Source organism: Canis lupus, chromosome 19 (genome assembly GCF_048164855.1).
Source record: "Canis lupus baileyi chromosome 19, mCanLup2.hap1, whole genome shotgun sequence".
In the NCBI taxonomy this organism is placed as follows: domain Eukaryota; kingdom Metazoa; phylum Chordata; class Mammalia; order Carnivora; family Canidae; genus Canis; species Canis lupus.
In genome coordinates this window covers 36,802,222-36,829,118 of record NC_132856.1, presented here as the reverse complement: position 1 = coordinate 36,829,118, position 26,897 = coordinate 36,802,222, and the positions used below count along the sequence as shown (strand labels likewise).

General features: G+C 44.4%; 2 protein-coding genes across 11 annotated transcripts in view; one reads left to right on the top strand and one right to left on the bottom strand.

Moving 5' to 3' along the window:
* CACNA2D3 (calcium voltage-gated channel auxiliary subunit alpha2delta 3) overlaps positions 1 to 26,897 on the top strand; it is a 945,543-nt gene that overhangs the window by 807,886 nt on the left and 110,760 nt on the right. The gene's annotated exons all lie outside the window — the stretch shown is intronic.
* Positions 2,601 to 14,238, bottom strand: LRTM1 (leucine rich repeats and transmembrane domains 1). Its single transcript, XM_072785852.1, has 3 exons — positions 12,959 to 14,238; positions 9,483 to 10,079; positions 2,601 to 3,412 (listed from the first exon to the last, which is right to left on the bottom strand). The coding sequence occupies exons 1-3, from the start codon at positions 12,963 to 12,965 to the stop codon at positions 2,979 to 2,981; spliced, it is 1,038 nt and encodes a 345-aa protein (XP_072641953.1). The 5' UTR covers positions 12,966 to 14,238; the 3' UTR covers positions 2,601 to 2,978.

The following is a 26,897-nucleotide window of genomic DNA, read 5'->3' as shown; positions in this document are numbered from 1 at the left end:
ACATTTCAGGGTAAGTAATTATTTTCATTGCCAACTGCTGTTTGTGGTGACTGTAGGCAAAAGATAGAAATCTGAATATACATAGGCATTGTTTTAATGATTTTCCTTGAGAAGTATTCATAAAACAGGAATCTCTTTGCCTGTGTTATCATCTGTACTTAGAAATCTAATAGGACTTGGGTGTTGATGAGTGAAGATTCTAGCCACACTCAGGGTTTTCTGCAGTGTGTTGGAAAATCTCTCATATACCCACTGTGGGCAGGGGGATGGTGTTGACCTGCAGTGTCACCAAACCTCTGGCAGAGCACTGTGCACTCTTGGTCTTAAGCCACAGTAATGAAAGGGAGCATGTATTATTGGCCATGGTAGCTTCCAGCTTATGTAATACCTGTTCAAGTATCTTATGGCTAGTTGCCAGGATGACATGGCGAATGCTCACGAGAACACCTCTCACCATGCCTAGTACCTAGTGTGAGTTCTAGAAATACTTGTTGAAATGGGGATGACATAAAAAGATCTTCTAACTTTCCTTTGTCATGTTGCCTTCTTGGCCAAGTACTTATGGTCCAGGGCAAGGGAAAGAATAACTTTTTTCACCTAGAAAGCAATCATTCTGTCCTTAGACTGGATGCTCAGCCTTGCCCACTGAAGTGCTGCCCAAGGTGGAGCAGAAAGGAGGCACCAGGGCTTGGGATGGAGTTGTGGGAACAGTCAGCTTTCTCTGGGGTCTGTTTTTGATCTTAAAATCCATGCTAATTTTTTAACCTACTCCTCAACATATCGAGGTTTATTTTAACATTCAGGAAAAAAAAAATCAACACCAAACTTGATACTTGCCCCCCTAAAAAATCATGTAGCAAAACTGCTGCTCTAAGAAGATGGTTTGCCTTTAGCTTGTCGTGTGCTAGTTGTGAGGCACTGGGCAGGTGTAGATGGTTTTTCAACCATCTAATTTTTCAACCTACTCCTCAACATATCGAGGTTTATTTTAACATTCAGGAAAAAAATCAACACCAAACTTGATACTTGCCCCCCTAGAAAATCATGTAGCAAAACTGCTGCTCTAAGAAGATGGTTTATCTTTAGCTTGTGGTGTGCTAGTTGTGAGGCACTGGGCAGGTGTAGATGGCCTCTGTGATGAATAGGGGAGCATTGGTGTGTGTCCTGCAGGGTAAGCTGTGGTAGGTTTCTCAGTAGTTCCCTTGGCCTCTTTATACTATTGGCCAAGGCTCTGACTGCATCAGACAGGGAGAGAGTACTCCTGCTGTGTGGACCTCCCATTCACATTCCAGGTTAGGGAATGGACTACTAATTTAGGATCCAAACTGATTTTTACATGGCCTGAAGGAATGAATGTAGAGCCAGTACTCTGAATGGCAAATGTGTTTTATCCTTTGAACCGATTCCAATTGATTAGTTCTGGTTGCCTATAGTGCTGTCTTAAGAAGGCATCTGTGTTGCATCAGGGCTCAGCTGGGAGGAGTGCTGGGATTGATTAGCGATGTCTGTCAAGGCCTCTGGAGGGACCGCTGACCCTATATTCGCCATTCTTTGCTTTTGACATGTCCTTAACTCCTCTCTGTAAAATGATTTTAATTCTAACAGGTGACTCTAAGTATGAGATAGGGCATTGTGAGAGAGAGCAGATAGATGACATTTTAAGAAAACACGCATGAGAAAATGCACATTTACAAAATGCATAAATCTGGAGCCAATTATTGCCATTACAGAAAGATTCCATGAAAGGCTCCTTTAAATAGCGAGCTCCCCTACTGCATTAAAATGATGATTTAATTTACAAAAATTCACTTTGCATGCAACTCTTCAGGACTGTGCCTGTGGAGTAAAGCAAGCCACACCTGATTTTTTTTTTTTTTTAAAAAAAAACCTCGGCCCAAATAATGTTCAGGATGGCTGCTGCCACCTATCTTGAGTCTCTTGATAATTCCCACTCTCTCCAGACTTCCTTTCTACTTCCTATCCCAGAGTGTTGAGTAGACAGTCTGGGTGGTGGTCAACAGCTGCTGGCTTCCACCCTGCCACGGCTGCATTTCATTAGTGGGTAAACTGATTGCTCTGAGTGTGTTTATGTGTGGGTGTGGCTGTACAAGTCTGTGCACTCTGTACACTATGTGTGTAGATACAGATACACACAAGCCATTATCTTGCTCTCAGCCCACTCTAAATTCATTCCTGCTGTAAGAGTTATAAATGGAAGGTTCCAATCGCCTGGTGGATACAGCCTTTTGGTAACATGTGCCCCGGATTCCAACTCCCCGTCCTCTTTGTGTTTGTTTATATGTTATTTACCCTTGCATCAGAAAACTTCCCCAGACCTTGGGCTTGAGTCCCATTATCCAGACATGGAACCCTCCTCTTCCTCTGTGGCCTAGAAAGCCCCAAATGGTTTTCTGATTTAGAAAATTAAATATAATCTGACTCTTGTGGCAAGCTTTGCAATTCCCAACCAACAGACTCTCCCATTAAATATATAACATACACAACATCTAAAAGTATCACCAATCTCAGATGAGTTTGAATTATAGAAGCATTCACTGCCCCTCGGGTAAGATTGCCAGCTTCTTCCCAGGCACTCAAAATTGGGCAGTTTTCCAGTGGACCATAAAGCTCTCAGGAATGCTAACTAACACATGTGTTTGAATTTCTGTTGCTCTTTTAAAGCAGCTTAACACAGGGAAGAATACCTGAGACGTGTATCTTTTCTTTCCCTGTGTACTGCCTTCCCCCACCCAGAGTCATTGCAATAACTTTTCGGGCACAGAGCACAAGTGTCATCTCTATTTCAAATACAGTATTTTTAAAATATCAACATAACTTTTCCCCAGGAGAATATTTATATGGATAGGTCTTTTTTCTGTTGAGAAAAGCAAAAGGAAGACCTTTGCAGTGAATACATCAACCCTACTCATATACTTTCTCTGACCTAAAATGATTCTTCCTTTTTGAGATGGAGGCTCTCAGGCTGGTGAGCTGTCATAGAGCTCTTTTCCTTCCATCTTCACAGGCTCATTGGTCTGAGCCAAGCGTCCCCCATGGTACTGGGCTGTGACAGCTGCATAGGTGCATCCGTAGATGGCAGCCGCCAACATCATGAGACACACGATCCCACACACAACCCCAGTGATGATGACAGTGGCCACAGCGTGACGCAGGTTGGCTGGCCTTGGCTTGGGTTTGAGCTCACACTCTGGGTGGTCTCGCTCCCCTGTGCTGTGGCTCTCAGGAGGCTTGGGGACAGGCTGGTGGGCAGAACCCAGCTGCTGTCCCCTCAAGGACCCCACATCCAGAGAAGGGAAAGGGCAGGGTTGATACAGCTCATGAGGGATCTTCAGGAGCTCCTTTCCCTTCCAGGTGTCCGGTGATGCACAGATGACACTATCTGTTATTCCCCCTTTAAAAAAACAAAAGCAAAGGATGATAGCAGAGCCTGACACAACTGAATACCAAAATCCTCAACCTGCAAAAACTCAGGCAGATGGAATATATACAGCACCTGCCCCCCACCCCCCAACTTGGATTCAAAGGACTTAACCATAGTTTATGATTTTAGGATTTCTAAATTGGCTAAATGCTAAAAATGCCACACACTATGCTCAATTGTATATGACCAAGAATTTGTTAGAATCCAGGTCACTGCTACTTTATAAATGCTGAGGGAGAAATGAGGCAGAAGCTGACAAGAAGGGTGGTCAGCCTGAGATACTGTTGCCAAAAACAAGCTCACTACTCACTCCCTTAAGGAACCCTGCCATGCAGGACAGCTACTGTACCAAATTCCCATCGGAAATCTGAAATAATAAATAAATACAACAAATGTCCTTTGTTGTGACATTGTGTGTTAATTACAATACCTATGTGTCTACCAACACTCTTCGGTGATGCCAAATGGGGGGGTCAATGGCCTTTTGAATGTTTGTATATCTTTGACAGTAATATTAGTTTAGTTCATGGGATTAAGTACAATTAACATGTCTCCTCGGGCCTTGGAACATTCAGTAATTTGAGAACCAAACTTTCCAACACGTTATTAGAGCCAGTTTCCACTCTCTTGTAAGGTGATTGATTTCCTCAGGTTTGTAGATTCCTGTTGTTCAGGGAAGACTTGAGTGCCTAGTAATTGTTTCCTAGAAAGAACATTGAGCTAATAGATTTCATTCTGGCCAAATATGACCACTGATTTACTCTCTGACCTCAGGCAAATTCATTTCTCTGACTATATTTTTTGCCATAAAAACACCGTATTTATATCTGACTTGATAGTTGGCAATGCACTGTTTAGTAAGTCCTCACAACTCTGCTTTAATGGGTAATTCTTGTCCAAGGTCACCCAGGTAGGCCGTAAGGGGGGAGATCAGCCCTCAAACCCAGCCCAGCCCCATGATCCCGGTTTTCCCACTGTACTCTCTGACTCTCTCCACATTCTGCTCCCTCTTCCCTCTCCCCTCTGGAGTCTTTTGAGGTCAGCAGAGTTAATGCAATAACCCTCAGTAAAGCCCTGTGACTGGGTGGAGCCTGGCCTGTGTGACCTGTGGCTCAGCTCCCCTGGCTGCCATGAACTCCTCCCCGAGAATGGCTATGCAGCCTGGCACCATTCTTAGTCAAGTCAGATTGGAGATCCTTTGTACATACCACAGGTGGATTATGATATTATACCAGAAAGTCACATGTGGGATATGATCACTTCAATGTTATTATAACCTTCTATTGCACAGCTCTTCGGAGTTTGCAGAATGCCTTCCATCCATCATCTGGGCCTCATAAGCCGAGTCCTACAAGGCACTATGAGTAAATGGGGCCATGTTGCAGTACCTTCATTATCATGGCCGAGGTCATACCGGGATTAGTTGAAATGGCAAAATTCAACCCACAGCTTTTTGTTGCCACTGCTTGAAAATGAATTGCCTACTACCAGAGTCAGTTGGGCTCCTCTTGGCTTCTTCAGTGATCCCCCTGAGGCAAGAGCCCCAACCCTAAATCAAAAAGGTAACAGAGGAATTTCCTCCTTTCCTGAGCTGACATGCAGGAGGCCAGAGGTGCAGAGTGGCTGCTCCTGATGGGGCCTAGGTGCCATCAGGCTATGCTGAGGCTAAGGATCCCTGCCTCAGGGACCATTTCATGCCTCTGCCCAGGAATGTGTTATAAGGCAGAAGGCCAAAGAAACCGAAATGAAGTGTGGAGCTTTGAGAAGTGATGATATTCAGCCTCGCCAGAGAACATGGAGACCCCCCAGGGCTAGAAAGGCTGCCTGCCATGGGACCAGCAGTTCTGTGAGCTGACTCATCCCCAGACTGAGGTGGCCCACCCAATCACTTCAGGCTTGAGCACTATCTTCTCCAATTTCAAGCTTCCTGCTGGTCAGTTTTAGGATGAGAGGCATGGCCTCTGGACCCACAGTGCCAAGAAATACACAGGCTAGAGCCTGGGACACAGCTGGAAGTTAGGGGCTATAGCCATCAAGAGCTCCACGGCCACTAGTGCAGCTGTGTCCTCAGGATTTACCTCACAGCCTTCTACCACCATCTCCTCAGCCACAACCCCAGGAGGCAAATCTGCTGATGACAGCTTGTGGGTGGCCCTCCCTTCTAGATCCATGGAAGTTGATAATGTAAGAAGTTCCAGCTTGCTGAGACCTCACTGTCCTCCGTCAGGTCACTGGTAGCTCTTTACCAGTGTCTTGGAAGAAACTAGATTCAAATCTTGAGCCTATTACTTAGCTGTACAACCCTTAGCAAGTTGCTTGACCATTCTTTGCCTCTGCTTGCTCATCTGGAAAGTGAGGGGAGAGGGATTTATAATGAAAATCATCTCACAGGATCACTCTGAGGTTCAGTTGGGTTAAGTAGGTCAAGTACTCAGCACAATGCCTAGCTATAAATGTTTAATACAGTTAGCTATTGACACGAAGATGATTTGTTTACTCTTGAATGGAGAGGAATACGAATTACAAAATCTATGTGCATGCTTTTGTGAAGGAGACATTTGATAGGTATTCATCAAAGCATGTTTTTTGGCCCTTGGGCCCACAGGAAGGCAAAATTTCCCCCATTCTTTGTGCTCAGGTTAGGAACTGTTGTATGAGGCCCATGGAACCAATGAATGCCACTTTCAGGCCACAAAGTCCCCTGCTTAATCCTCCATGTGATCTATTCCTACTGGATGGTAACCTTGGAGGATAAAGTGGCAGTATTAGAAGCTGGAAGGGGCTTATGTCCCTGAATGACTGTGTGGGACCCAGCCCTAGCCCCCAGTTCCCTTGGGTCTAATACAAGTGAGCAATAGACTTTTATTGCACCCATCACTGATGGGTGTCCTGTCAACCAGCCTGTCCTGACTAATACCACTACTGTTTGTATTCATTTATGATCCTTAAAAAAAATAAGCAAAAATTTTGCCTTACTCAGTATATATTATTCTCCGTGGAGTCTGAGAATCAGAATGGGCCTCAGGAACTCTCTGGCTTAACTCTGTCAACTTCCACCTGGTGATGCTGAGAGCTGGGGAGGGAGATTAATTTGTGTGAAGGTCACCCGTGAGTTTGTGGCAGAGTAGGGGAAACTATCTCCTGTCTCCTATATGATGTTGCTTCTAGTGTCCTGGACCTGGAAACTATCTTTTGTCAAGAAATGTTCTTCAATGAAAACTCTCTCTGATGGTTTGGCTGATGCTCAGCATTTTAGGTGGAACATAATAGCTAAAGCCACTTCACCTCTAGGTGTGAGAAGTTTTATTCAAGACCTCCTACAAGTACGATTTTTGCCACATTCTATGCCTTCTGTTATAGGTCAACTTGAAGATTAGTTGGCTAGTTATAGACTATTTGCTATTACATTGTTGAGGGGGATTCTTAACTCAATATAGTATATCTGAACTCATGCTGTGCTCTATCCACCTTCCTCCTATGTAACTGCTGCAACCATCCAGACTCTATTGACTCTCTGATTCATGTCTATAGCTCTGAGATCTTCCTGAGTTAGAGGTCCAAATACAGCCACCGACTCAGAAGCACCCCTTGGATGTGTAATGGGCACCTGAAACTTGACTTGCCCCAGATTGAACTCTAGATCTATCATCTCTCCCTTATCCTCACCCACTTGCAAAGAATGCAGGGCAAAGACCCCGCTCCCCAGTCTGCCCCTTATCAGCACCTGCAGTCACTGTTTATGTGGTTAACCATGCAGGATCAAACAAATCACATCTTCCATAATACACTCTTTTCTTTTTTTCTTCATTTTCCATTCCAATCCATTAGCCATTTCTATCAGTTCAGTATTCCAGATATCTCCCAAAGTTGATCATTTCTCATGACCCTGGCTTGGGCTACCATCTTCTCTTCCCAGGGTGAGTGAAATCACTTTCTGTCCCTCATCCCCTTGCTGTTGCTTCTGCATCTTATGGTCTAATCTCCTTCCAGTCACCAGATTCACCTTTTGAAATGTAATCAGATATTGTTTCCTTGACTAAAATTCTTCAAGAAAGCTCCATTTCATCAAAAATAAAATCCAGATGACTCAGCCCACTCTGCACGTTCCTACATGAGCTGGCCCCTGAGTACTTGTGTTGTTGCCTCATCTCTGTCTGCTCTCTCCATCCCTTCCTCTGTCCTAACTACTCTGTATGCCTCTCGTGTCTCTTAGATAAGCCAAGCTCACTCCCCTGTCAGGGCCTTTGCAATTTCTATCGTTTCCCAGCAATTATTTCATGGCTTCTTTCTCCTCATTGTTCAGATTCTGTTCATCCATGTCACACCTCCTTGGAGAAATCTTCCTGGTCCTTCCTCTCTGAAATGGAACTCCCATCCTATTGCTGCCTCTCTACTCATGCTGCCTCCTTATTTCCCTAGCACCAAGTGCTGTCTGAACTTGGATATTTATTGGCTGTCTTATTTAACATCTGTTTCTGCTACCAGAGTGTAACCTCCATGATGGTAGAGTTTTTCTTATTCACCTTTTCTCATTGCCTAGAAAAGTGCCTAGCAGATAGGTGGCACTCAAGCACAGGAATAAATGAATGATGCTTGAAAATCAAAAGGAGGGATGCCTGGGTGGCTCAGTGGTTGAGTGTCTGCCTTTGGTTCAGGTTGTGATCCTGGAGTCCTGGGATCAAGTCCTCTCTGTGGGGAGCCTGCTTCTCCCTCTGCCTATGTCTCTGTCTCTTTTTCTGTGTCTCTTATGAATATATAAATAACATCTTTTAAAAAAAGAAAATTAAGAGGAAAGAAGCACTGTGGTATAGGGGAAAGAACGTGGGGCCAAGACCCAACAGTCATTCATTCTATTCTCTCTGCTTCTACTCTGTCATCTTGGGGAAGTCCCTGATCATCTCTGGGCCTCCACATCCTATTGATTATAGGCTAGCATTGAGTTAGATAAATCAGCATGGATGTGTTCCCATAAATATTTACAAAAACAGAAGATGGGGGCAGCCCCGGTGGCTCAGAGGTTTAGCGCCTTCAGCCCAGGGTGTGATCCTGGAGACCCTGGATCCAGTCCCACGTCAAGCTCCCTGCGTGGAGCCTGCTTCTCGCTCTGCCTGTGCCTGTGCCTCTCTCTCTCTCTCTCTCTCTCTCTCTCTCTCTCTGTCTCATGAATAAATAAATGTAAAAAAAAAAAAAAAACAGAAGATGGGTTGGATTTGGCTCTTGGGCTGTAGTTTGGTGACTCCTGGGTGATTTCCAGAGCCCTCATTTTTAATATTCTAGATTCCTTAGCTTTGATTTTTATCATCTGGTTAAAGAAAAAGTAAAGGGACTTTAGAGAGGAGTCCCTACTGCATCCAGTTTCAATAACAGTGGTATTTGCTAAAGCAGAAGGGATAATCTCAGGGAAGATTATGGCTTTCAAATTGGTAGAACCATATACAGGAGAAAAACTCCTAAAGAGAGATACCATGCTGGATCACACTTGAAAATTAAAATTTTGTGCCACTTTGGAGTTGAGCAATTATTCAGAGGGTAAATTTCCCTCCTTCTTAAGGGCCTGCAGCTCTCATACAAATAATGTTATTAATCAAAAAGTGGAAAGCGGGTGCCTGGGTGGCTCAGTCAGTTAAGTGTCTGCTGGCAGCTTAGGTCATGATCTTGGGGTCCTGGGATCAAGCCCCACGTCAGGTTGTCCACTAAGTGGGGAGTTTGTTTCTCCCTCTCCTCTGCCCCCCCCCCCGCTTGTTCTTTCTTTCTCTCTCTCTCTCTCTCCAATAAATAAATAAAATCTTTTAAAATAACAGTAGAAAGTTATCTCCATGAATCATATTTGTAGATGAATTTAAATCCTGATTTAAACACCCTGTCTAATGACTTACTACCTCTCTTGCCATCCATAAAATAACATCATCGTGAAAAAGCTTACACTGGCCCTTTGCACACTCTTCAATGTTCCTTCTAACGCAGACAAGAGATGAGATTCACACTAGGCTGGTAACACGCAGGTGGGGCTGGGAGTGGAGTCCAAACAGATGTTACTGACCTTTATAGATAAATTTCTCCAGCCAGAGTTTAAGACTGAGCAAGTGGCAATTGCATTTCCAGAGGTTGTCCTTGAGAAATAAAAGCCTCACACTGGGCATGGATTCTAAGAGTGCTCGATCAAGCTGCTGAAGCTGGTTTTGTTGAACTGCAAATACGGTTAGGTTCTCCCAAACCTTACCCAGGGAGGTGGGAAGGTGGGTTATGTTGTTTGATGACAAATCAAGCTCCCTCAGCTGTGGGAGGGAGTGGAAAAGTCTGCTTTCCAGAGAGTGCAGGGAGTTCTGGGTTAGGTTTAAGACCTTCAAGTGATGAAGTCCCTGGAAAGCTCCGGGGGCCAGGTTTGAAAGGGAATTGTTGCACAGGTTCAGGGTCGTTAGCTGGGGCACTGACCTAAACGCGAAAGCAGGAAGCTGCTGTATCTGGTTATCTTGCAAATGCAGCGTTAGAGTCTGCGGAGGCAAATCAGAAGGGATTTCAGCCAGACCCTGCTGGCTGCAGTCTACAGAATGTGAGGATGAGTGACAGCGGCACTTCTCCGGGCAGCCACACACCCCCTGGAGCAGGACGATCACACCGCAGAGCAGAAGCAGGTCACCTACAGCAGAGAGAGAGAGAGAGAGAGAGAGAGAGAGAGAAGAACCAATTTGTAAGCGGTGTCAGCATTGCTTGACATGTGTCCCTCTGAAGTCACAAGGAATGGGCAGGAATGGGCCTATCATTCCCCACCCTTAGGAGAATCAGGGGACCGGGCACCTCCCCAGTGGGGTCAAATGTTGCACATTCTGTGCTGCTGTCAGAGCCTTGGAAAAGTTACCTCCTTAAGTAGCTCGTTCACTGGAAGATGAAAGGCTTAATGATATCAGAGAGAAAGGTGAAAAAAATCTTGAGGGGGACACATGTCTGTTGTAGGGACAGCGGAATTCTCTGAGGCCAGAAGTTTAGAAAAATGACAGGCCAATCAGTCGCATTTCTGAAAAGTGTGCTCCAGATCAGTGATGTCCAGAAGAACCTGCTGTGACGATGGGAATGATCTGTTATCTGCTGTCCAGTGTGGTGTTCGTTAGCTGCATGTGACTACCGAGCTCCTGAAATGTGACTACTGCAACCGAGTCCTGAATTGTTATTTGCATTTAATTAATTTAAATTTAAATAGCCACATGGTGCTGATGGTGACCATCTTGGATTGGGCGAGTTTAAAGTATTCCTATGTATTGATGTGTGTCTTCTTCGCAGGTGTAAAAATTCCATGAATGATGATTGTCTCACCTTTTATTCAAGAGATTTTAAAAATGCAGATAAGCATATAATAAACACCTATATTCCTATAACAAAGTTCTGTCAATCAATCCTTTATGGGTTGTCATATTTTTCATCTTTTTTTCTTTTAACTTAAAGAAACAAAGCATTGCTGATACAGTTGAAATCCCTTTGATTCGCCCCCAAGTCATGTTTTCCAACATGAAGCCCCCTCTCCCCTACCATTACTGAAGTATCCCTCTGGGCCTTTAAAAATTAACACTTAATAACAACAACAACAGCAAATAGTCATCTAGCACAGGTTTTGAGCCCAAGACCATTGTACTATTGTAAGTGCATTATAGTATTATATTAATATTATATATATAACCGACTAATATTACATATAATTATATATTATTATCTTATATAATATGTGATATGTTTAAATATATAATTATATAATATATTAATATTTATTATATATCAATTAATATGTTATTATATGTAACTATATATTATAATATATGTATGAATTGCAAGTCTGATTCTGTTAGATTCCCATTGTAAAGGTGAGGGAACTGAGGCAGGGGGAAGCTAAACCACTTGTCCAAAGTCACAGATAGTAGTAGAATCATGATTTGAACCCAGTCTGCTTCCAGAGTCTGTAAGGATCCTTACCTGCTGTGCTTTACCACCTGTCAAACTTTTACACACAGACACTCACACACTACATAATGTTTTATATTGTGTTCTTTAAGGCTCTACATAAATATAGTCATTGGCATGTCTTATTCTGCCATTTACTCTGTTCACTCAAAACTAACCTAACCATGTAAATATAGAGTTCATTCATTCCTTTTTTTTTTTTTTTTAAGATTTTATTTATTTATTTGACAGAGAGAGAGCCTAAGCCAGGGGAGCGGCAGGCAAAGGGAGAGTGGGAAAAGCAGGCTCCCTGTTGAGCAAGGAGCCAGAGGCCAATTTGGGTCTTGATCCCAGGACCCTGGGATCATGACCTTGAGCTGAAGCCAGACGCTTAAACTACAGAGCCACCCAGGCGTCCCATTCATTCCTTTTAAATACTATAGATGATTCCATGGTGACACCACGCCAAATTTAATATATTGCCACTCCCTTACTGATGGGCATTTGAGTTGCTGCAGTTTCCTTCACTATAAACAATGCTGCAGAGCATCCTTAGAGCAACTTGGCCATGCAGATTTTATGAAGAGGGTCTCTAAAATCAACGGGAGCCTCCTTGCAAGGTTCAGAGAGGCTGCTGAGTTGACATTTTTTTAGATACTGCTAGATCACTCTCCAGAGTAGCTATATTATGCCTTGCTTTTTTTCCTGGGACTTGAATATCAAAATATGGCAAATATCTGTCAAGGATGTTTTGTTCAATTGGTAGAATAATTCACAAGGCCATGCAATAATATTTAAAACTTAAGATGATTATCTATTTATAAAGAAGCCTCTTGGAAGAGTCTGTTTGTTTTGTTTGGACCTTAACTAGGGAAAGAAACAATGTGGCTGCCCGATGCACCGAACCCTTGAATTCCCGACTGAGGGCAGAAGGGAAGATGTCTGGAGAACCTTCTGAAGATACTGCTTCGTTTAGTTCAGCTCAAGGGATGCAAAACATCATAGTCCCCTTTCCTTTTCCTAAATATAAAAGAGCAAAATCTTTCTCTTCCTTTCTATAATTTTGTAAATCATCTAAATGACTCCTTTCAAAGCCAATGCACCTTCCTGGGAGAGGAGAGTCAATCCCCCACTTCAACTGTGGGTCTCAGGCAGCAGTTAGTTGCACGAAATCAAATCTCAAACCAGAGAACACGTTTTCCACAGAATCCGCTAATCTATTAGTGAAAGGCTTGTCTTTCTGAGCTGATAGCCAGTTTGCTCGTTCTTCCTTTAGTGCCAGTCCCCTCGCCTGCCCGAGGGGGATGATATATCCCCTCCAACTTGAAGCCCTGTATTTTCTCTATGAAATGGCCCATGGCATGCCAACTGCATATCCAATCGTGGCTGGGTACATTTGTCCCCACACCCTTCTTCCGACCCAACATGGCACAAACATAAATTCCCCCACCAGAGACATTTTTCATATGTTTGGTCTTTGGAGAAAGACTGCTTGAAAGTTAAGTTTCCCTCAGATACCTTGTTGAGAGGAGTCCCTTCCTCCCACGGATAAGCACTTTCTAAGGTGCGAGGGGATTGATCACGGCTCACCTTTCATGGCTGCGTCTGCACAGACTTCCTCGTGGAACCCGTAGCCCACCTTTATTAATGTGCAGGTCAACCCACTGAGGGCATGGCAGGCTCAGGGTCCAGCTTGTCATTCACTCTCTCAGGATCCCGCTTGTGCTTTTCTTCAACGCAGAAAGCGGTCGTCGCTCTCAGGAGACCACTTATTTAAGCAATCCTGCCCCCGTCTCCATCTGGCTGGGACTGTTTTCCATAAGAGGATCTTTCGATTGTGCCCCCTCTTCTTTCTTAAAGTGTCGGCCTTCCCAGGATCATCCCTGCCTTTCCCATTCAGACGACGAGCCCCAGAAAGAACGTTTGTCAAACCTCAGTGAACAGCTGTAGCATTCAAACATGACCCCGATGGCTCAGCCTTTCTGATTATTTAATCTGCTTGAAGTCCAGGGCACCAAAATAAAACTGCCTTCTTAATCCGGTGGTGGTGGTTTCTGAATTCTGTTGACTTATTGACCATGCCGTGTCAACCCTCGGCACGTTGGGGGGCTCTGGCCGTGGATCCTCGATCTGGGGGTCTAGCAACAGAGCCAGCAGAGTGTGTAACGTGAGGACAAATCGGCCTGCTGGAGGCTGACACGGTTTCCACAGTGCACTTGTTTGGTCATCGAAGGCTTATTCAGCCAACATCCGTAGGGATTAGCCGTGTTGACAGGGTCTTGATGCCCTGAAATTCATAGTCATGGTTTGGACATCACAGGCTCTTCTCGCTGGTGCCACAAATACTTCTCAGCTGCTTCTTTTCTTACCCCCCTCACCCCCGCCTCCCCGGCCTGACCTTTCGGTTCGCGGGACTTTGGAAATGCTTCTCAGTCTTTCATCGTCTCCCTGATGCCGAGGTTCCGGCCCTTTCCTCATTTTTCACATATAAAACAATAAAGCTGCCCTGTGAGCATCAGGCATCAATGAACTGTGACTGTTCCCTCATTGAAGCCGTTGGGAACTTGCCCACCAGAGACTGGAACATTCCTTTGAATGTGCAAATCCCCCGTCATTTGCTGAGGTGGGGTTTCAATCCCAGGAGCTGCTCTTCAACTTGGCGAAATGCTCCCGTGCCCGGGGCCTCTACATGAGGTAAGACCCTTGCTTTTGTGGCGGTGGCGGCGTAAAGAGGCATCGCTGGCCCCAGGCAGCGTCCTAGAGCAGTTGCGTGTGGGATTCGGGATTAGGTGGGTCTGGATTTGAATTCCACTTCACCATTCATCAGCTCCAGGTCCCTGGGTGAGCAGCCCGCCCTCTGGGGTCCTCAGCGCCTTATCTTCGACGGGGAGATAGTGGTATTTTTTGCTTCCCAGGATTGTTCCCAGGATTAAATTAGAGCAAGCAATGCCATGACCCAGAACTCCTTAATAAACATTCACAGTTACCCATGAGAATGCCTTGCAGGACTTGTGTGCTGCTAGTGTTCAAAGGGCAGCCTTGAGTTGACAGGTAGGAGGACGGTCCTGGCTAAAGCTTGAGACACCTGACCCCTCATGCCACTCAGGTGGTACCAGAGGACCCTTGTGAACCAAGTTGAAAAATTGGATTGTGACTCTCTTTGGAGCCTGCTCTTTGGAATCTCTTGTACCCTCTGGCCATGTCCTTTCCAGCCTCACAGAACCCAGTATACCCATCCTGCCCCCTTCCTGAAAAATCTGCTTTACCCACCCTGCTACCTTTTGTCCTCTTCTCCAACGTTCTTTGAGTACTAGCGATACCATGGAGAAAAGTCAGGTGTAGGTGACTGAGAGCTTTTTAAACCTTCATAGGGGCTAACTGGCTCCTTTCTCCCCACCTCCCTCCCTCTCTCTCTACTTGCAGGTATATAGAATCATAATCATTCCTTAGTGATACATGACCAGAATTATGTAGCCTTCAGTCATTAATGCATCATAATATAGCAAACACCTATGAACTTAACCCTCACTCTAAGAACTAGAAAGTTACCAATAACTTACATCAACCTGTGTGTCTGTGTCTTTCCCTGGGGTTGGCAAACATTTTTGTGTAAAGGTCCAGATAGTGAACATTTTAGACATTGAAGGCCATACAGTCTCTGTCACAACTACTCAACCCTGCTGTTGTAGTGCAGAGCCAGCCATAGACAATCCATAAACAAATGAGTGTGCCTGTGCTCTAATAAAATTTTATTTACAAAAACAGGTGGAGGACTGGGTCAGCCCATAGACCATAGTTTGCAAGCCTTGCCCCATCCCATTCCCTAGCCAGCTATCATTCTTCTCTACCACCACCACCTATCATCCACTCTGCTAGCCATACCCACCAGCCTGTCTCCTCATCTACAAACTGAGAAAGAATGATTATTAGAGTATTCTTATGTCTAAAACTTTGTCATTCTCATGACAAACTGTAGACAGTCATGACACCTGCAGCTAAAGCCAGACTGTGTGGCTAATTGAGGAAGTAGACTTTCATGCTGCTTATCCTCTGAAGCTGAGTAACCTTGGGCAAACCACAGGCTCTCTCTGAATCCCGGCTTCCTCATCAATAGAATGCAAATAGCAGCTACCTCATATGGCACAAGAAGGACCAAGTGATATGTGTTAAGTGCACAGCACGGGTCTGTCAGAGCAAATGAGCAAAAGTGGCATCTCCTATTAGCCCCAAGGAGTCTGGACTGGCTGTTCTCACCTAAAATGTGGATAACCTGGGAGCACACAGAGAACTCACATAGCTGTTGGGTTTCTGGGAGACGTGCCTTACTGTTCTATTTTGCTCCTGCTGACTCTAACAGGCGATTAAAAAATGGGCAGTGCACACTTGGAGGGGAAGCCTTCTGAACATTGAAGGACTTGGATGTGGAGTCTGATTGATTTTTTTCATCTGACCTCAGCCCAAAGAACAAAGGGGGGGAGTGTGACAGGCATGCTAATGCCTGTAGTGCCTTTCCTCTCTCCCTCCCTTGGTGAGACAGATCTGAGAGTAACAAGACAACCGTGCATGCAGGAGAGTAACAGAGATGCCAAATGTCAGGTCAGGCCAAGGAGCTCTGTAGAGGGGAGGCTCCCCTGTGAGGGTTCTTAGTACCAAGACCTAGTCAAGGGCCCAGTTTCTCATGCCGCAACTTGCTTCAGACACACCCTTGGAATAATACTGTGGTTACTGCTGCACTGAGGTGTCAAGAATTTCCTAGCTTCTACATATTTCATATATATATATATATATATATATATATATATATATATATATTTCATATATATATGTAAATATATGTGTGTGTGTCTTATATGCTTTTGTCCCTTTTAAGTCAGAATGTTTCCTAATATAAATTGGTCTTTTAAACATTTCACATCCAAAGAAATCAACAATTATTAACATTTAAAATTGATGAAGTTTGAAATCCAGCAAACATGTGATAGCTCTTTCTCCCAGGTAATGTATGACTAATAAAAAAAATAAGTTAGAGCTAAATATACTCACCTGGGAGGTATTCATAATACATTGTTAGGTTAGATAAAGCAATTTGAATAGGAATATATATTGTGTAATCCTATTTATGTTGCCAAAAAAAAAAAAAAAGTAAGAGTGCAGAGGTGGAGGGATTAACCCTAAAAATATGCATTGATTTGTCTGAAGATGGAATAAGTAGGGAAGGACAGATGCCAGATTAATAATACTGATTTCCCAGAAGACAGGGACATTTTAAGGAAAGAGGAAAATTAACTTTTTCTGTTTATACCTCTGCATATTCAACTTGCTACAACAAATGTGTTATATCTGTAATTTTTAAAATACAAAGGAAAAGAAGAGTTAACTTTTGTTAAGTAGGATGTAGAGGAGCATTTCGCCTACTGGAATATTTGAGATAGATGATTCTTAGTAACCAGCTGAGTTTTAGGGACACCTGGGTGGCTCGGCGGTTGAGGATCTGCCTTCAGCTCAGGGCATGATCCCAGAATGCCGGGATCAAATGCCATGTCAGGCTCCCTGCATGGAGCCTGCTTCTCCCTCTGCCTATGTCTCTGCCTCTCTCTCTCTCTCTCTCTCTCTCATTAATAAATAAATAAAATCTTAAAAAAAAAAAAACCAGCTCAGTTTTATGTGCCAGTATAGAATCCTGGAGTTCTGCTTGTCTCACTCTATGAGAATTTGTCCCCAAAGTCATACATATCTTTCTCTGCCAAGTCATCGCCACATGTGAACAGACCTCATAATGCATGGAATATTTTTCCCAGTTTTAATGTATGCTTTGGTAAAATCATGGCAAATTTTTTACCCCATCCCTACCAGCAGGCCCCCATCCAAAGCAGGTGCTGCAGTGATCTGACTCGGGGGAGGCAGCCAGGCCAAGTGACAGCTGCTGCCCAGTATAGCTCAGAGAAAGACCTTGGCACTGTAAATCCATGCAGAAATTTCATTTGGTTGTGGAGGAAATTTGGCATTTGGAAATATTTCCCTAGGGTTGTAGATGACCAAATGGCACCCAAATATAAAGTTTATACAGAGCTACTTAAAAGACCTCAATATTATTTCCTTCCTTCCTTCCTTGTTTCTTTCTTTTTTTCTTTATCCCTTTGGTCTTATAAAACATAGCAAGTGAACTAGGAATATATTTTCCAATGGCTATCGTATTATTTATTTAGTGCTTACAATGGGCCAGATGTCGCTGAGGATTTGTACTGGTTAAATACAAATCCTCAATGTAACAGCTACTACAGTGAGTAAACTTCCAGATTTATTACTCTTATCACAGTCTAGTTGAGGTGGACAGGGGCCAGCCTTCATGCACTTATTCAGCCTCCTTCCATCTTGTCACTATGCGTTCCTCTTAGTTCTTAGTACTCTTTCCATCAGCAGGCTGATGGTGGAAAAAGATAAGGGTCAGGCATGGTCCCTGTCTGGAAATGTTACTTATCACTGAGCTTACATTCCATTGGCCAGAATGAAACCACGTGACCATATCTAACAGCAAGGGAGGCTGGGAAATGTAGTCTAACTGTGTGCTTTGGAAGAAGAGTCCTAGAGCATTAGCGATGATGTCTGCCTTTACACTTTATTTGTATTATCTCACTTAAAGGTGACAACAACTCACTAGCCTATAAACTTAAGATGGTTTCTTTTATTTCTTCTCATAGTTTCTGTAATACCGTGTTGTACAGAATGAATGTTGAATGTTGAACGAATGCACGAACGACAGATATGAAGCACAGAAAAGTTAAGTAACTTGCCTGGGGTGTCCAGCATATGTATTGCAAATATGTGGATTGTGAGTCCTCAGATGAAGGAAAGTAATCAGGAAACTTGTAGTCTTGTGTCTTAAGTCCTATTTCATGTCTTAAGTTATTTTATATATATATATATATATATAGTCCATTCTTTCTGACAGTAAGCTACAAATTTAATTATGTGGAAGCTCTCCCTAACTCAGAAAATAAGAATACAGTTTCCTTTTGAGCCGCTCAGTGGAAAACCAAGGCTGCCACAGGATTTCTCCAGTGAGAAGGTAGGAAGGACATGTACACCTCCTCATTCTGTCTTATCTTTTTAATAAAGTAAAAATTCCTACCTAGGGCTACCTCAGCTCATTCAGTTTATATGACCAGCCGTTGAGTTTAAACTCCCTTTACCTGGTCTCCAGATAGCAGATAAAATTAGTGGGTATGAAATGTGTGCCTTCACCCTCTCTAAAACTGAGAAAGACAATGCCTAAGTGTATGAGACTGCTTCCCAGTACCCACTTGTCTATGGAGCCCAAGTCTGAGCTAGATGCTGTGGGAACTAGAAAAGACACAGCACCCTGGCTCTTGGCCTTCAAAGAACTTACCTGTCTGTGGGGTGCTCTTTAGCAATCTTTATTTGTTATATCAGAGTCAGTACTGATCATCTCATCACCTTGAATCTGTTACCCATGAAAAGACTGCACCTGACTTTGTTGGACACTAACACTGTGCAGCTTCACAGGAATCAAGTCTCAGAAGTCCTTTGGTTAGGAGCAGAGGCAGACCTCAACTGGTTTTTGCTTTTTGTGCATTATTTTGGTTCATCCATCCTGCATTGTCAGGGTTAGAAGAAGTACAGAGTTCACATTCCAGGGTTTTCCCAACCTCTCAACCTTCCAGCACTCGGTTTGCCTGCATATAGAACATATATGAAGATAAAGATGCATTTGAGATCAGTATGATTAAAGGTTAATGAGTGAGCTCATGCGGCTGGTGGAATAAACATAGACAGATGCTGGTTGATACACAGCTAACAAAGAAACAAAAAGATGGAGAAACATGGCAGCTTAGGAGGCTTGGCCAAGGCCTCACACTGTCATGCTGTTGGACTTAGGTCTTTTGATTGGCTACTTTTGTCCCTGCCCCAGAAATATAAATTGGAATCAAATTTATGTTCATGGTTGATTGTTTACTCATGTTGCACATCAAATGAGTGTTTTGTGCAGCTCTTCTTGGTGAATTTACATTTGCTTTTGTGCTTTTATGTTGACACTATGGCTTGGTTTCTGAAATAGGTGACAGTGTGTTTTCATAGTTTCAAGTTACTATTTAGCGTGTGTGCATGGTGATGCAACAATGAATCTGTGTTTTGCCTTTTTTCTCTTTAAGATTTGCTCTTTGTTAACTGTTTGATACAAGTAGCTTGGAAATGTCCTAGAAAACACAATTGTCTCAGGTGGGACTTACACTGTAACCCATCAGTTATGGATGCGGTACTGTTCAGGACTCCTTTTCGTTATTGCAGCCTTCTTCGGTCCCACCATTTCATTCTATAACAGTGTCCCTATTAAAAGCATGAAATATGGGCTGAAATCATCTAGATCCAAAGGCTGCCTTCAACATTTGCTGGCTATGAGAGCTTAAAGAAATTATTTAACCTCCCTGATCTTCAATTTCATCACCTATACAAAGGAACCCAACTGGCAGGCTTGCAGGGAAGGTTAAATAATATTTTTATGTAAGACTCGGAGAAAAAAAATGTACAGGAGCTAGTATCTTTCCTATTATTCTGTCTGTATGGCATATATCAACTAGACACTGAGGCTGTACGTACTTAACACTAATCTGTTTGGAACAAAAACAAGTGAGTTAAGCAAGGGAACATTTTGCTGTGTGACAGGGTTGACCATCTTTATGGACTATAAAGCAGGGGCATGTAAGTGTTATCTGGCTAGAATCAGTTCAATCTAAGTGAATTTGTGTTCAACCTATCTGATGGTCCTCAAAATAGTTCCACAAACAAAAGAAAGTTGGTTGTTGGAGTCATGTGACTGTACCTCGGCATGGGATGTTTGTTGATAAAATAAAGGTCCTATGTTGACATGGACGCAGCTTCCATCCATATTTATAATGGGCAAATCCCCATTCTGGTGTGAGAGTAATGTTCTTATCCTTCACTTCATCCAAGAAGCCCACATGGGCCACCTACTATGTGCCTGTGCTGTTGCTTTTTCAAGGCTTGCCCACCCATCTTTCCTCTAGTCAGCATGTCCCTGGTAGGAGGCCCCTCTCCCCATCCTTGGGTAATTAGAGAAAGTATGTCGTCAGCTCCCCAGAGGCAATCTGCTTTCATCAAGAAGCATGACTATCGGAGTTTCGAGGTTGATAGGAGTGGAAACATTTGTGTTCAACAAGCAGGCTCCTTCATGTGTTGTCAACATTTCATTTGTGATTCTAATGAGGGCCAAGGAGAAAATAAACTCAGCAAACTGCTTTCCACTGCTATAGCTGATGTTTATACGTTTCTATCCATGGCCTCAACTTGCTCCTACCATGAAGGCATTTGGAAATGCAGCGGCATGCCACTGCTGCATGTGACCAAGAACTAAGATGGCTAAGTCTACTGAGGCAGTCCTGAGAATGGGCAGGGTTTACTTCTTAGTAGTAGACTAGAATTTCTATTCTTATTGGTGTTTTAAATGTCTCCTAAAGGTAAAAACACTCTTACATGAAAACAGGGTGTAATAGAGGGACTCCCATCTCATCTCCTCTCCAGAAGTTAGCTATAGGTTTCATTGTGTATTATTTCTTTCTTAAGGCATCTTAAGTGCTCCTTACCTGTTAAGCTCTGCATCTGTGGATGTTCTGGGCATGAACATAAGACACAGAAAAATAAGTGGACCTGCAATCCAAATGGCCCGTATGACAAACATCTGAAAAACCACAGCCATGCAAAGTGCTAGGAAGAGGAGGTACATGGTACTGTCCTAGAATTCAGTCAGAGAATCTGACTGGGAATCTTGGAGCAGCCATGCAATGGATGTTATAACCAGGCTGCAATCTGAAGGCTGGATGAGAGTGTACTGCAGAGAAGGGAAGGGGCAAGGGCCATTGTAGGTAAAGACTTTCCAGGTAAAGGCTGAGAGACCAGAGAGATGGCACAGTGCCTGAGGATTTCCCAGAAGCCAGTGTGGCTACAGCACAGATAGTGAGGGCAGGGACTCTGGCAAGCAGATGCTGGAGGAGAGGTAAAGAAGCCGGTTGTGGAGTTCCCCCACCCCCATCTTCCACTATAAGTGTTTTATTAATATTGAAAACTGTGTCTCAGACACCCACACCTCTGCAAGAATGCTGCTTGCTGCCTGGTGTTGGGGTTGGGCTTAGACCCCGTAATACACCCTGTAATGTACCTTGGGAAATACAGTCACCTCACAGGCAGGGTCCTTTGACAGCTCTACTGCTCACAGTAACTAGAGAGTTGCATCTTTCTGTCCTCAGAATGCTTTCTGAGGGAGGTGGCAGGTGTGAGGAAATCCCAGTCCATGTTCATCAAAACCTGAGCTGTAACTTATAGCATGGGGTTGTGGCAAAGCCATTCCACACATGCCTGAGAGGCTCAGAAGGGAATTGTCATTACCCCCACACAGGTGCCCGAGTCCAGTGTGGTTGAGGATGAGCTAGCCCTGCTGACACTCATAGGCTACGTTGGTGTAACAGAACTTGCCCTCCTGGGTGCTCGTGTATATGTTAGCGTGGATGTAAATAAGTGACCAGGGGTGGTAAATAAGTGCCACAATTACCTATTTTGTAGGCTCAAGGGGCACAGTGGCCCCTCCAGCAGCTCCATGGGGCCTACCACGGCCTCATGGCCTCAGAATGCTTTTTAGCCCAGTGTTCAAAGCAGATACCAGCAGACAATGGATGGCATCATGCAAATGTAATCCTAGTTGCTGTTCCTGAAGTAGATCCTTGCCATTTGCAAATCTGGCCAAGTGCCATTTTGCTGAGGGGAGAATTTGAATCATGGCCTAGGAAGCTATGGACAGAGCCCACTTACCACCCCCAACCCATCCCCCCAATCCCCAACTTCTACATCTTGATGTAGATTTTGTATTTTCTCCTTGCCCTCAGGAACATGGTATTTTTTTCTACAGTGATAAAAATGAGGTCTTCATTTCTTAAAGAATGACCTTTTGAAAAGAGAAACACAATTTTAGGACAGTGGGAGGGGGTTAAGTTGGGGCCTGTGCATTTTCATGGGAGAACGTTGGCTTGCACTAGAAATAGGATTTCAGAAAAGGTGGTGGGGAGATGGCACAGGCATTTCGTGTTCCCACATTTGGACTCACGGGTGACCCCCAGGTGGACCTCCCTGTGACTGCTGAGGGTTTGCTGGGAGCGGCAGGCCAGCAGGGAGCCTCATGCTGGTGGTCTCATGAAACTCTCTAGCAGAGCACATCCACTAGCTTAAGAAAATGATGTCTGGTGCAGAGGAAGTCCATCTGAAAGGGGAACAAATGAGGGCCCGCAGACTGACTCTGGTTCCCCATTTTGTTCTCCTGCTTCCATCACATTTGCAGTGGTGGGCACTGTGCATTAGCAGCTTATTTTTTGTTTAGTTCTTTCTCTGTCTAGAAGTCCGAGTGCTCTGACTGACAACAGAAAGTCCCTAAATTCCTGGGGCTGAAATAAAACCTCTCAACCCACGGAACACTCGGCAAGCCTCAGACTCAGGGTGCTTACCTGGAGACGATCATGGATCGTGGGTTCCTCCACCAGTCCAGGAGTGGGGGACTGTTATCTTCTACATCTGACTGTGGAAAAACCTGAGTCTTGGGGAGGGCGAGTCACTTGCCAGAAATGGGTTTAAAAGTAGTAGAGCTGGGACTTGGACCCCCAGCTGCCTGATTCCAAAGTCCTTTCAAGTCCTGTGTGCTTTTACCTCAGATGTACTCTTCTCAGACCCCTCCCTTCATCAGGGGAGAAGCCCAGGAAGGGCCCTCCAAGACACAGCCCACGCAAACCAGACCGGGTGCAAAGAATGCTTCCACTGGGCCTGCAAGGTGTCCTTCCCAGGAGGTCCCTGCCACCCGCTGCTTCTCAAGGCGAGGGCCCACCGACCGCCTCGTGCTGTGGCTGCGCGGTGGGAAAAGGATTCGGGGGCCGGAGGTGAGGAAAGCAGGGCACTTTGTGCACGGAGTTAGTGCTAATCTGGTCCATCCCCAGAACGCTGCTATCGGTGAGATCTTGGGCATATTTGTCATGGCTGCTCCCCTGCTCAGAAGCTGCCCCCGCAGGCCCACCCTCGCTTGGTGGCTGGGCAGGAAGGAGAGGGTTCCCTTTGATCTGCAGACCGGGAGCAGGAGGAGCATGGCCATTCGTGGACCTGCCCCTGCCCCTCCACCCAGGCGAGGGTTCGGACAGCCGTGCCAACAGAGCCCCTGGGCTGCGCCCGCTTCAGAACAGCCAGACTCAGGACACGGCATGCCCTGGACCAAAGTGGAAGTCGGAAAGGCAGCCCCTTCACACGGAGGAGTTTCAGGTCACAGCCCAGAGGAGAGGATGCTAGGATTGGGATAAGCAGCCGGAAAGAGGGCAGAGGGCCGAGGGGATGGAGCCAGCCTGACGGCCCTCCCCAAGGACAGGTGGATCCCCTGGTCAGGCGGGAGCCACGCTGCTCCTCGGGCTGGTTTCTACTCTGTGGGAAACCGCAGGCCCTGACTAAAAGGCCTCAGCCTGGAGACAGATCAGCTAGCTTTGGAGGTGCATCCGCAGTTTAAAAAGTAAGACAGGTAGCTCTTGGGAGAGCGAAACTGTTTTCTACTTATCCTCCTGCAGAAAGCAAAGTTTTTGAGTCTCAAGTCATTCTGAGCAGGGAAGGCCGGTCTTTTAAAAATATATTCCGCTTCCCTGTAGTATAGTATACTTTGATGTATTGAAATACAGCTCGCCCCACTCAAATTACTGCCCCGGTGCCTAATGCTGTAAAATTAAACTATTCCTTGCTGATATTTTATTAAGCTTCACCAGCATTTCAGACTCAGACATCTCACGGAGCTTCGGGCCATATGTTTTATATGCTGTCATGGTGAACTCTGACTTCAATCCGCAAAGCCCCCTTCCTCCATGTCTTTATATAGTACAGGATTCTCAAAATTTCATACAGGCCGTTTCCAAATTGTGGACTGTTGCAAGTAAATGTCTCCGGTCCTGTGGGTGTTAATGTCTAAAAAGACAACAACAAAAAAAAAAAAAAAAAAGGAAGGAAACAGGTTGTTTTATGAAAAGTTCTTATTTCCTGGATATCATTTTTGCATTTCTTCTGAGTTTGATTATTTTTTTTCACCATGGTGGGGGTGGGGAGGGGGGAGGATTTGGGGGGGGCGTAGAATATTTCCGAAATCCACACGCAGAAAAGGATCTGCGTTTATACAATGAGTTTATACAATGAGTTCACCTCTGCAGCAGGGAGCCGAAGGTACCTGTATGTTTGCATTTTGAGAAATAAATGGATCTATAGGCATAAATGACGATCCTCTTAACAAGACTAACTTTGTCATTTAATAAGGGAGATTATTTCATAGATTTAAAACCAGTTAACACATTTAAAACTTGATAAGACAAGGCAATCCTGGTATGTTTCCTGTTCTCCAGTGATTAAAGCAAATCAAACGCTGGAAGAGGGGAGGTTCTCCATGGTACGAGTCATGCCGTGAATGTTTCTCCTGGTAATGCAATTAGGAAACATTGGCCCCAGCTAATGAAACTTAAACAAAACATGTTGCCCTCGTCAAACTTGTTCAAGTTGTTAAACAGGCAAAGCCTTGTCCAAAAAGTTAAAAAACAGGGGCATATAGTGTTTCCATGGAAACTCTGTTAAAATACTGATTTGTGGATATGATCATAATCAGCCCCATAATCTAATATGACTGAATTAAATGAAAAAGAATCTCAGTTATGAAGTAAGCCCCCTGTGTAAGAGTATTCTTACACATGCAGAAAACATATGGATCCTGACGGACACTGTTTTCAAACTACTTATTGGCACAGGGATGGAGCTTTAAGACTTGGGTTTTGTCCGTCTGCCTTCTCCTCCTCCATTCATTGTTCGTTGTTTTTATAATGCCGGGATTATGTGGGTGAGCAGTAAATAAAGTCTTGATGACATTTGGATTTTTCAATATGTATCACTGCTACCCACACAACACCCCATATTGTTTTCATTGTCTTTTGTGACAAGAGAAGGTAACCCATAATATTTAACGGTTTGTGGGACGTTACAAGATTAAGTTTTATTAAGGTAATAATTTCTTCCTGCTAATGGGATCTTGGTAGAATTCTAACTATGTGGTTTCAAATGGATGCCTTTGACCTCCAGAGGAAAGGGCACAAAGCTGAGGCTGGGGCAAGTGTCCCTGGGACAAGGGGCAGACGCTTCAAGGGCACACACTGGCTTCCCCACCACACACCCCTGCAGCTCACGCTTCCACCTGCCTGGGCTGTAGCAAAAATGGAAACTGCTCACCGTGGGATAAACTTCAGCCCAGTGGAGTGGCAAAGACAGCTGTCTTTCAGTAGTCTCACTTGACTTATTTGGAAACCATTCCACCCAGAGAAGATCACAGGTGCTGTTAGTAGATCTCTTTCCTTCTCGCAAAAATATGTCTTTAGTCATGTACAAAGATCAGATAGGGTTTGGCTCATGATTATTGGCTAGCGAGAGTCTGGCAATTCCTTGCACCTTAGCCATGGCATCCCAGAGCATCTGTAGAAAGACTTCTGTGACACGGTAGTGATAAGCGAATGCACCCCTGCACAGGTGCATCCACACATCTCCTGCCAGTATGGTCTCCGGATGTGTGGGGCTGGGTCCTAAGGTCACAGCAAGTCTGAGACTCACTTTCTGGACCGAGCTGTGCTACACAGTCGGACAAAGCTCAAAGATTCAGACCCTGACCCAGAGAGCAGGAGTAGACATTTCCCTGCTCCCATGTCCCAGAGTGGCTGGGCTTTCCAGGTACACACTCCTTATTTGGGCACAGAAAGGAGTACACACAAGAGACATAGGTTCAGGCCTGAATGAGTCTGGCGCCAGGAGCTTGAATCTGCTGATTATTTACTCTCCTTAACACTTCACTTTTCTAATTAACTTGGTTTTATAGCAAAGTAATATATGAACACAAATTTTAAAAATTAAATGGAATTTTTTAAAAGTTTGCAAATTGAAAAAGGAGGCCCTTGACACATCACCACTCCCTACTCTCAACCCTAGTCTCGCTTCCTAGGGGCAAAGTTTCCACCTCTCTTACTTAGCATCTGTATTTCTCGTTGACAAAGTGAGTTTGCTGGGTTTTATTGAATTTCAGATATCACTTCCTTCCTTCCTTTAATACGTGGAACTTTGGACTTTTTACACCAGCCCATCTTGCCTTATCCACATTCCACAGCTGCATACCTATCTCATAGCTTTCTGTTAACTAGGCAGTCACTGTACCATTAGGACGATCCATGTATATTCTCTACTGTGTTAAATAGTGTGCTACTGTGCGTTTCCTTTTTTATGGTATATTTTCCCCGAACTGAGGAGTCCCTTCATCCTTTTATTTGCTTCATTTTCCTTCCTTCTATCTATGTTTTTTTTTTTCCCCATGTATTTCACCAACCATCTCAGATGCTTGTTAGGAGTATTTCCTAGCTATTCCCCAGTATTTGCAGAGACCCCACTCCCAGCACCCACAGCTGTCCTG

Excerpts from the sequence above, each read along its gene's own strand:
- LRTM1 (XM_072785852.1), bottom strand. Across the intron at positions 3,413-9,482 it reads GGAGAAATTTATCTATAAAG|GGGGAATAACAGATAGTGTC; the intron begins GTCAGTAACATC and ends GTTTTTTTAAAG.